At 35.7% G+C, this 10,923-nt stretch overlaps 3 protein-coding genes across 3 annotated transcripts in view; 1 reads left to right on the top strand and 2 right to left on the bottom strand.

Moving 5' to 3' along the window:
* The window catches only part of HemK2 (HemK methyltransferase 2), a gene marked incomplete in the record, with an annotated part of 278,137 nt that overhangs the window by 37,665 nt on the left and 229,549 nt on the right, over nt 1–10,923 (bottom strand).
* On the top strand, nt 1,179–8,690 carry LOC109031231 (constitutive coactivator of peroxisome proliferator-activated receptor gamma). Its single transcript, XM_019042636.2, has 3 exons — nt 1,179–1,470; nt 2,797–3,057; nt 3,718–8,690. The coding sequence occupies exons 2-3, from the start codon at nt 2,808–2,810 to the stop codon at nt 5,334–5,336; spliced, it is 1,869 nt and encodes a 622-aa protein (XP_018898181.2). The 5' UTR covers nt 1,179–1,470; nt 2,797–2,807; the 3' UTR covers nt 5,337–8,690.
* Nucleotides 9,786–10,923, bottom strand: part of JhI-21 (Juvenile hormone Inducible-21) — a 55,520-nt gene continuing 54,382 nt past the window's right edge. The window contains exon 10 of the mRNA XM_019042715.2: nt 9,786–10,670. The gene's annotated coding sequence lies outside the window, so the exon portion shown is untranslated. The remainder of the gene's footprint in view (nt 10,671–10,923) is intronic.

Raw genomic sequence — 10,923 nt, 5'->3', positions numbered from 1 at the left:
ACGCTCCTGCTCCACGCGAGCGCAACTGCGCCGCACCCGCCGTCTCTTGTTCACTTGACGCTTTCGAAAAAAGACAAATGATTTACTTCTTACTCTAAAAGCGATCACACTTTTACCCCTTGAATAGTGCTCTCTTGAGGCAAGAGGCCTGCGTTCCATGTTTTCCCGCAGAAATATGGGCATATCATAGAGACCCGAGAATTTCTTGCACAATTTCCTCCATTTTGAAATCATTTATAGGTAAATAATATGTACACTAGGGAAGGAGAATGAAACAAATTAACTAGAAAGTCACATTTGAAGCAAATGTGACCATGCGGGCAAGGAAATTTGAAAAATCCTGCAAATGTGGATGTAAATGGACATGTATTCTTAGCTGCAACCGTCAAAGAAATCGATAGGCAAGGTAACAAAGTATTCAGAAATTTTCAATGGTCCAAAATGTTGCAGTGGCAATACCTATTCGTTGGTGGATTTTCGGAGGCAAAAATTCCTGAGAAACGTGGAGAAAAGTCCCTTCTTCGGGAAAATATTCGGGTCAAAATAGAAATCGCATGTGTGCCCCCCCCCCCCCTCCTCCCGGAAGTCCGCTCGCTTTTCGATTGCGAGCAAATAGGAGGTATTATCTTGTCCTCGGAGGCCACTGAACATTCCTCTTTCCTTTCCAGAGCCTAACATATTTGCCGATTATGCACAGAGGTTACAAGCACGATGCGAGGAGATTTGATTTCGGTTTCCTGCCGAGATGTTATGAACCCCGCGGTTGCATTCTTCACAATATGACAAACACGCACCAAAAAACGCGTGAAAGCGCGTAAGTTCAGATAAGAAGGCATACGTCTTCAGCCCAGCGCACATTGAACAGAGTCCATAGGAGAAGTTGGACAAAATTTGGAAACTTTGAAGGCTTGTATTTTCAAAAATGCGAAACAAAATCGTTTGAAAGTGGCTCTATTGGTTTTATCGTAAAATCCTTTCAGGCACACCCCTTGAAATTGAATTTGTGACGGAATAAACATGAAAATTTGAAATTTTTTTCAAAAATTCTCGTCCGACCTCTTCTTCTAGCTAGTTCCACTGTGCGGCGGGAGCGTCGAGCAAAGGTGCAGATCACAAGATAACTGGACAGAGATGGAAAGTGATAGCATATCCAGCGAAGAGAAGAAGATAAACTTAGTGGAACCGTCGTTTCCTTTGTCAGTACCAAGTCAGTACGACAAGCCGCTGCTGAGGAAGTTGTACCAAGTGCGACGGAATTTCCAGTTATGATCATATTTTATTTATGATGTTTTAGTGTTTTGACCTTTTTAAAATTTCTCTGTTGATTTTTAAACCGAAACTGCTTGATTAGCACAAGACAAGATGCTTGCTTACAAAACTTTATCCTACCTGTGATCCCGATTTTACGTTTTAAATTTTGACCACGCCGTGACTGCTGTACTATAAATAAAAGAAACTTCGTTCGAACCGGTGAGTTGAGCGTATACCTATACGATCATATGCATTGTCGAAATCTTTCTCAAAATTTCTCTGCCTACCTTTTGATTTTGTTACTACATGGCTGAGCGTGAATTCGGGCAAAGCCTAGATGAGACAGGTGCCGAGAAGAATATGTTACATTCTACAGTCGACGGACAATCCTAAAATCAAATTATGGATACTAGGCACTTTGTTGGAATTTCTATTAAATACTTGCCGTCTAAAATGTGTTAAAAGTACGATTGTGGCGGTATCTGTTTCAGACGAGTTGCAGGGCTTTGGGACCGAGAGAGGAGGGGTACGTTAGATAGAGATAGAATGGGGATCCACAGATATATGGGGATTTAATCAAGAGTAAGGCCACTATTATTTCAAGGAAATTGGCGGGAGGAGCTATGGGAATATATTCAGAATATTTTTCAACGTGAGTGTTACAAAAAATCACAAGAACCTTCGGGGAGGAGGGGGGGGGGGCTGCCAGACGATGGAAATTTGGACTCTTATTTTACGATAAATCTGGTTAGTTGTTTAAGTATTTTGTCAGAGATTTTCTGAAGAATATTCCCCCTTAATCAAATTTACCATTTAAATTCTGCCTCCCTCATTTGACTGAAATGGCACCCCTGCAAGAGAGCAGTACATTTAAATGATTTTGAATGCCCTACGTACTGAGGGGAAAAGGGATAGAAGAGAAGGTACCTTTTGACCATTATAAATTCGGGTTTTTTCTCTTTCTTTCTGTGAAATATAAGACTTTTTGCCTCAGGTGATTTTTTAGCAAAATTTATTTTTGAGACTTTAGAGAAATTTTAAACGAATCAACCATTTTTCAAAAAAAAAAAAAAAAAAAAAAAAAAGAGCTAGAGAGAAAATAGGTACTGAAAATATTTTGAAAGAAATGGACGATTTTATACTCATGATATGAGACATTACTATAAAAACCCAAATCTGCCCTCCTTCCCTTCCAACTGATCTCTCTATAATTTTTCACTGTCTTTAATAAAATCTGGACAACTATCTATCACTGGACAACCGCCCCAAAAACTGAGAATATTTAAATTTTCTTTAAAACTTTTTAAACAGGGATTAAGGGTTTAACATATATTTTCAATCATCAACTTGTAGATTTGTCTTGAAAGCAGCAGATGAGCAAATGGCATGTGGCAATGCAAACCGGATATTGCAATCAATTAAGATATTTTCAGCGTTCATTTTAAGTTTTTCAAAGGTAGATAGAATTATTGTTTTCTTTCGTCTCTCTTTTCTAAAGAATTATTTAATTATTTACTTTTTTCTTATTTCTTTATTTGCTTGCAGACTAAATTAAGATGGGTGTAAAAGGACTATACTCCTACATACATAGTATCTGCCCTCAAGAATGTTTCCCAGAAGTTTCAATCCTTGACCTCATGAAAAAACATTGCAAGAATAGCCGTTCTGCAACAAGACAAGAACTGGTCATCAATGGAGACTCCATCGTCTATCTCCTGTCAGAAAATTTGGACTGGGCTTGTGGCGGTCAATTCAAGTTGTACCTCGAAAAACTTGAGCGATTCGTTGGAACACTCTATGATAAAGGTGGGTATCTCCTTGTAAGAACTAATTTTACAGTATTTGAGTACATTCAGGAGTTTTAAGGACTTCAAAGTTTTCTGACGTAATAGAGGTAAAACTAGCCGGGATAAGAGTGTCAGAGCAAAAATAAACTTTCATCACTAATATGGGGGTCTTTCAATACTTATATGGTGGGGATTCATTTTTGGTTCTGGTGACAGATAAAAATTATTTAAAACAATAAAAAAGGTCAAGGAAAATTTTTTTTGAAAAAACTATAAAAACTTTTTCGATTTATGTTGTGCAACATATTTATAAGATGTCAACTAAAAGTGGAAATAAGTGTGAAGGAGAAATATTTTGAATTGACATAAGATGATGAAAAACGAGCATTAAAATTTCATTTTAAATGGAGGTGATAAATAATACTTAAGTGGCAAAATTTGCATTTTTGAAAAAGCATACAGCTAAACTCTTCACATGGTTTTTAAAATAAAACTGGCCAATCTGGAAAAAGTTGACTTATACCTCTCAATTTATAAATTGGAGCAAAGTAAGACTTGCGATATTATTGACAATCAGTCACCTATTTATGATCCTGTTTTCTTAGAATATAAAAAGACAAATTCTGTGATGGGGGTAGTTTAAGGACGGCCCAATAAAAATGAAACTTTTGATTTCCAGGTATTATGCCCGTTTTTTTCTTCTCTGGAGGTCCAGTATCAAGCCGCATTGAGTACAGACTTCGGAAGTTTGAAGAACGCCGGAAACACATCGTTCACATCTTTGAGAGGATGTGTCAGGACAAGGAGAGAGACCAAAAACTCCTTGATTGGGATATCATACCACCGACTATGAAGCCCTTGACCCCATTTTTCCTGAAACATCAACTGTCAAAAAAGTGCCAGGTGAATATCTCTCTTGAAAATGTTGATGCGGAGATCAACCTTTATGCCCGTACCAACCGATGTCTTGCAATTATGAGTGATGACACAGATAACATCATTTTTCCTGCATCATGCATATACCTATCTGCAAACAAACTGAATGTGAGTAAAATGACAACTGTTGCTTATAATCGGCATGCAATTGCAGTGCATATTGGTCTCAAAAGTGTTGATCAGCTTCCTCTGTTTGCAACTTTGGTTGGGAATGAAATTGTAGATCGGAACGACTTGTTTGAGTTTCATGCAGGCCTATGTCCACCAAAATTTTCTGCAGTTAAGCCCGGAGCAAAAAAACAAACTAGATTCCTTCACTCAATGTTCCCTCGCAACATATTGTTCCCCCAGGTTGCAGAAGTTGTACAAGCGTTCCCACCCTGGCCTGCTGTGATGAGCTGCTTGGACGATATTGCTTCACGCCTTTTGAAAGACGATAAAGTTGAAAATTCCTTGCGGCTAAGCATTTTGAGCTACATGGATCCAAAATCACAAGTTACCGATCTAAATAACAACTACACTTACAGTGCACCTCATTTGCAAAGTGCAAAGCTGCTCCACACAAGCTGCATCAACCCTCCAATGATTTTTTCAGTTTTGAGTGGAGGGACCGTTGTGTGTCCACCTGTGCTGGAAGATTTGACACTACAATACTACCAGTCAGCAAACCTTCTTCTAAGACCTCTTCGTGCAAAGATTTACGGCATTCTCCTCTGCGACCGCTCCCAAGATCAGCAGCTCGTTCTTGAGTACTGCGCCTACAATCAAAAGAATCTGAAAAATGTGGAAGTTGTCTGCGCAGAGCTTCCACAACAGAATCTATATCCTGGTCTTGAGGAGCTTTGGGACCAGAGTGTGAACTCCGAGGATATGATGAGTATCAGGTGGGAGTTGTTCACTTCAACCATATCTCAGCGGCTTAGTCCTTGGATATTTGATCTTGGTGCCGTTCCGAAGCAGATGATAATCCCGGTAGCGACATTATTCTACCTCCAAGATCGCTGTCAGCTTTATCATTGGGAGGTTGCTGCTTTGATTGCAACATTTGTGTTGTTGCCCCACTACAGTTCTGAATTCATTGATACTCTGTTTATTCCAACTCCACTTGATTCTCGGTCGGTCAGTCTTGCGTCCACAATCAGCCTCACAATATTCACTGTCATCACAACATATGCAGCCTGTGGGTATCCATCCGGTCATTTTGACATAGCAGGTGAAGTTTATTTTGATGGTAAGTTGTTCCAGAACAAATATGCTGAGGCAAAGTACAATCGGAAACTTTTTACTATTGGTGAACAACAGCAGCAAAGCCAATTTTTAGACATTTTCCACATGGTTTACGGCTACTATTATGAATGTTAAAAGGCAAAGAGTATTTGGTCAAATATCCCCCAGAGGTGAAAGCTAGGATAAACTATAATATTATTCTCTTCAATTAGTTGATTTACTTATTTCTTTGACGGTGAATTTATTAGTCAGTATATGCTGATCAGTGTATTCCGTGTGATTTTTTTCTTCTTTTGAGATACGTGCCTGGTGCACAAAAGGTGTATTTACTTTTCTTGTTGAACAAATAAGACAAAATGACTACACTGAAGGGTGAAGGAGCTTCTGCTTCAAACATTATTTGTTGACTTTTCTTTGATTAAAGGTGTAAGTTAAAATCGTGGGAAATTCATTTTAATAACGAATCTAAGTAAGTATGAGTAAAATTTCTGTTTTTAAAAATTTGAAGTTAATTGTGGAGTATGCATTCTGCAGGATTTTTTTTGTTTTTTTTTTTGTTTAGATTCTGCAGTCAATACACATCTGCGGCTCTGATAACTTTTGATTTTTTTAAATGAAAATTTCCACCTTCCAAATTGTTCATTTAGCCTTCAGTATCCATCTCACTACTTTGACACTTTAAATCAGAGAAGAGTCAAGAAATTACTTAGGCAAATAAATCAGCCTTCATTAACCAATTAATTACTTGAAAGTGGACTGTCATTTGTTTTCACGCTTCAAATCACTGAAAATAGGAGTGTTTTGAGTGACTTTAAAACCAGTATACTTATTTGCTAATTTTAACATCATATTTGTTAGCTGACATGGACGATTTATGTAGAATCATGAGTTAGACCTGAACCCTGAACGGCAAATGAAAAATCAACATTTTCACTCATAATTTTACACTTTTTGTACATTAGATTTTGAAAATTTGAAAAAAAAACTCTTCATTTTCAGTGATATGAAATTCAACTTGAGAAAATTTTTTGATTGAATTTTAGTTTTAGAACTATACTCTACAGCGACTGTACTTACTAACCGCAGCTGCAATATTTTAGTAGATTTTAAAAGATCCACAAAATTTTATTAAATCCTACATTTTTTAAAAAATCCAGTTGCAAAGAAACTAAAAGTTTTATCGAAGTAACTTTTCCATTATGTCTTTTATGTGTTTTATGTACTTTTTCTGTGTTATGCTCAGTAATTTTTTTAATGTACCTTTGTTTGTACATTCACGGAGCATAATGTTTATTTTCATTCTTTTATTTTTAAGCATACTTTAAGTCTAGACCTAAGAAATTTTGAAATTTTAACCAAAAAGTGTCCTGTAATTATATAGAAACATCATTGCTACCTCAGGCAAACATCGAGTGAGAAAAAACATACAAATGATTGAGAGACGTTGGGCTAGAGCAAAAGAGATCAATTCAATTGCTTGTCGAGAACAATGCACACAAATCTAATGTGAAATCAAAATCTGAGAAAGATATAAATGTTCACAACTAACAATTATTACACACTGTTAAAGTTTCCTAAGGCTGCAAATTGAAGCCAAAATGGTAAGCCTCAACTCCATTGATGATGAAACAGGAAATTTGAGGGCCAAGCACTTTTCAGCAAGTGTCAATCATTTATGAAATCATTATTTTGATTACTATTGGCATGATTCCTCTGTAAGCGGAAAATTTTGAATATCTTTTTGTTTGCATGCTTTTTTACCGAGAAGGACCTTGCATGAAAAATCAAAGGATTCAGCCCCGGCTAAATTTTGGTTTTATATTTTATACCTATGATTTGATATTATTTCCGACTTCCTAGGCATGATGTGCTACAATAGTTGAACTTCCTGGGAGCTGATTTTGCGAGAAACAGGGCTAAAAAATGAATTTTCCATCACTTTTAAAAGCATTTTCTTATGGAGGTGTGGCACTACCGCTTGGCCGCAGTTCAGCAGCAGTTGGTGCGATGGACACTGTGCTGCTATCAATGGGAGGAATTTTGTTCTTTCTATCTATCTCATCCTCTATACTGATGGACAAGGAAGAGCTTCTCTCCATTGAACTTGTTGAAAAAATCTAGTGTATGATAATGTGTGTAAAAATGCTTAAATATTCACTTTTGAGTCCTGTTTTCCTAAAAAAATAGCACACAGAAAATTTGATTTTCGAAGCCGATCATGCCCAGGGGGTTGTTTAGGACATTAGATCAGATATGACCAAAATTTAGCCAGGACCAAATTTAATTGATTCACCATGCAGAGTCCTTTTTCACAGAAAGCATATTAGCATACTTAGTATATTGCTTGATTTCTTATGAACTAGCCCATTCTGTATTCTAAATCAAAACATTCTTCCTTCTAAAAAAAGATGAAAAGGTGAAGAAATTGGAAGATCAGGTTCTGAAGAGATTCAATTGCACTTGGTACATATGTTGTGAAAGCTTCCTATTTATGTGTATATACAGCATTATGCATACCTAATTTTATAGAACTTTAAGCTGGGTATTCCTCATTTAAGCATGTACATTCTATTTTATATTTTAAAATATCATTTTAAAAATTGAAAAATATTGATAGCCTTTAGCTGTTACATATCATTCACACTTATTTTACGAGGGCAAAGAATTGTAAAGAATTAAAAAGCGCAGGTAAAAAATATGGGTGAGATAAAACTAGCTTGTTGTACTATCATTTGGAAAAAAATGTTAAAATTAGCCTCTTTTAAGAATCCAAAAAGTTGATTACAGATTTTAAATTTATTTTAGGCTCTGAAAAATTCAAAAATATTGGAAATTTGGAAAGTCGAAACTATTTAAGACTAAGGCAATTTTTTATACTTGCGCATTATAGGTAAGCATAATTTCAAGTTTGTAAAAGCACTTGAATTTACATCTACAAAATAAGTCTGAACCAAAAATTGAAAAGCATGTATCTGCATCGCAATGCACAAAGATAAGAAACACTGTTACGTCACAATATAACAAAGCTTCACTGCTTGAAATATTTGGTATGAGGAAGAAATCACAAAATATTTCAATGATAGATGCTTGGTGGTTTCTTCGCTATACTTTAAGACTTGAGCAGGAATGTTTTGAACATTGCGATTCAGGTAAATGTTTTCATAGTTCTGTAAATTATGTATACCCTTATTTGATGCCCTTTTGTAATATGTACCTTACTTTTTACCATTAAATTTAAAATTACCAAAATTTGTAAAAAGTGATAACATCTTAGAAAAGCTATATTTTTTGTACTATAAACTTTGAGCATCATCAAAATTTGCAAAAAATGATCAAGGGTGAGTGAAGTTTGTTCAAGATGATGGATAGACGCAGTGAAACATTTAACGGTTCACAGCATCCTACGGTTTGTTGTACTATTTTTGAAAGGCTTGATCTGTAATTTTAAATTGTACATCTTAGTTTGACAATAAACAAAAACGCAACTCACATTTGTTGAATGTTCTTTCCCCACACAGATAATTGGATTTTTTCACTTCAGATTGCGACAACTGCAGCCTGATTGTTGAAATTTTGTGTTTGTCAGGTCAACATGGATGACATAGGTTAAAAGGCGGGGCGTGATTGATCGGCTGTGTTTTATCGCTGCTTTGTCGTGCTTATGTTGGGTTGAACTCATCACAAGCTAACGGCACCTCTTAAGTTTCCGACAGTATGTCCTCCATTCTACCTGACAAAGGCACGATAAGGCAACGATAAGACCTAGCCGATCAATCACGCTCCGCCTTTTAACCTGTGTCATCTATGTCAACCTGACAAACACAAAATTTCAACAATCAGGCTGCAGCCCATCTTGGTGAATATCAAAAAAATAAATTCAGGGCTAAATTTGAGTTATAAAAGCTATCTTGTCCCCAGTTAATGTGGACAATATGGATGCTTAAAATACCACAAAAGAATAAGCAGAATCATTCAGGTGTCTCTCTTTAATAGTCTGCTGGTGATGATGCTTATGAATAATAATAATCACGAATTCTTTCTTTTCCTCATGAGAATTTGTCAGCTAGGGCCACACACTTAGTCGTTCTTTAAATAGCTCCCTGCCCTTAGGAAACCCTCTATGGTTTACATTACGATTAAGGGACGGCTGAGGAAGATCCTTGACACGGTACTATAAAGAGAGCAATTTAAAAGGATCTTGAGTAAAAATGAGCGATACACCTTTGGAAATGGACCTGAGCAAGAGATTACAATGCTTTGTCACAGCAAAGAACAAAAAATACTAAGGAAGAAATTTTATGATTTTGAACAACTTTAAAGTGGGTACAAATCTACGTTAAGATGTAATGGTGCATATCATAATCCCTCGCAAGAGTCTACTTCTAAAGTTTAACCGTTGACTCATACTAGGGATTCATTAAAATTGTCCTTTCAATGAGTATCGTGTTAGGGCTCTTCTTAAACCTTTCTCAGTCACCATGTGACTTACTAAGCTATTTAAAAAACGACAATAAATACAGCCCTGAGTAAAAAGGTGGAAATTACATGTAAAATCTTGAAAGACAAAGGATGAAGACTGAGAGATTTGATTTTAAAATACAATTTGTAATCATAAAACTGAAATGCATGAGCTGGATTCCAAAAACTGAACCATGGCGATACAAAAATAATTTAAAACTAAAATAACACATTAGAAAACCCTCGTCCGCTCCAGCACTTTGAGCTACCACAGGAAAAAAGGTTTGTTTTGGAATTTAACATTTTTTTCCGAGCAGAATAAAACTAATGCATAAGACCAATTTCAACAAACCCACATTCTAAAACTTACAAATAATATATTTGCCACATGAAGTTAGGTAAAATTTTAAAAAATTCAAGTCACCTTATGATTTAATCATACTTCATAGGACAACTAAAAAGTATTAGATCACTAACATTCTGCAAGGAGAATAATACTTAAAAAAAAATGCACATAGTCGGAAACTTTATTTGTCCTATTATTACCTCAGTCTCCTCGTTAAACAAAATGCTCCTCAAAATATGTAGCACCAAAAAAAAAAAAAAAAAAAAAAAAATTAGTGGCCAGAGATTAAAAATAATTTATGCAAATGAAATATATAAGTATCATGGCTAAAGCTTGATGAATGCCTTAATTGCAGAGATTAACCATACAAAAATATGCCAACTATCTGAGTGAAGAATTTCAGCTGTTAATAAAAAGCTGCAGCAATAAGAGAGGATGAGCACCAGATAAGTGAGAGGAGCCTCATGGCAAGATTAAAAAATAAGAAACACTTCATTTTTGTGTTGGTTTTAACGTAAAAGTTGAACAGATGGTATGTCGGGCAATTGAAGTTGAAATACAAAATTAATACTCTTAACCAATTGAGATCATTTTCCTCCAAGATGTTCAATGCAGATGACATTAACCTCTAGAGATGTGAGAGCAAACAAGCTAAGAGTTGGATCCTGAAAAAGATTAAAAAGGTAGTAGAATAGATTTGACAGATATGATAGAAATCCAAAATGATATTATTACAGTTAAAAATTAGCGCTTTGACTATTTTGAAAAAGAAGAAGATTTTTCTTAAGAGTGATGTTAGAGAATGTTTATACATTGATGGATAAATGCAAGAAATGCATGACTCAACTGCAATTTTCACCTTGCCATGTGTTCTGTTGTTTACAAACCAATCCAATCCACAAACGGCAGTCATTCTCC

The sequence above is a fragment of the Bemisia tabaci genome, chromosome 4, assembly GCF_918797505.1.
Source record: "Bemisia tabaci chromosome 4, PGI_BMITA_v3".
In the NCBI taxonomy this organism is placed as follows: Eukaryota; Metazoa; Arthropoda; class Insecta; order Hemiptera; family Aleyrodidae; genus Bemisia; species Bemisia tabaci.
The sequence above is the reverse complement of the archived record's forward strand: the minus strand, read 5'-3'. Positions and strand labels throughout refer to the sequence as shown.

Bases quoted from the DNA above. Each gene is read 5' to 3' on its own strand.
- LOC109031231 (XM_019042636.2), top strand. From the start codon at position 2,808: ATGGGTGTAAAAGGACTATACTCCTACATACATAGTATCTGCCCTCAA. The intron at 3,058-3,717 runs GTGGGTATCTCC...TTTGATTTCCAG, and splicing joins TGGAACACTCTATGATAAAG to GTATTATGCCCGTTTTTTTC.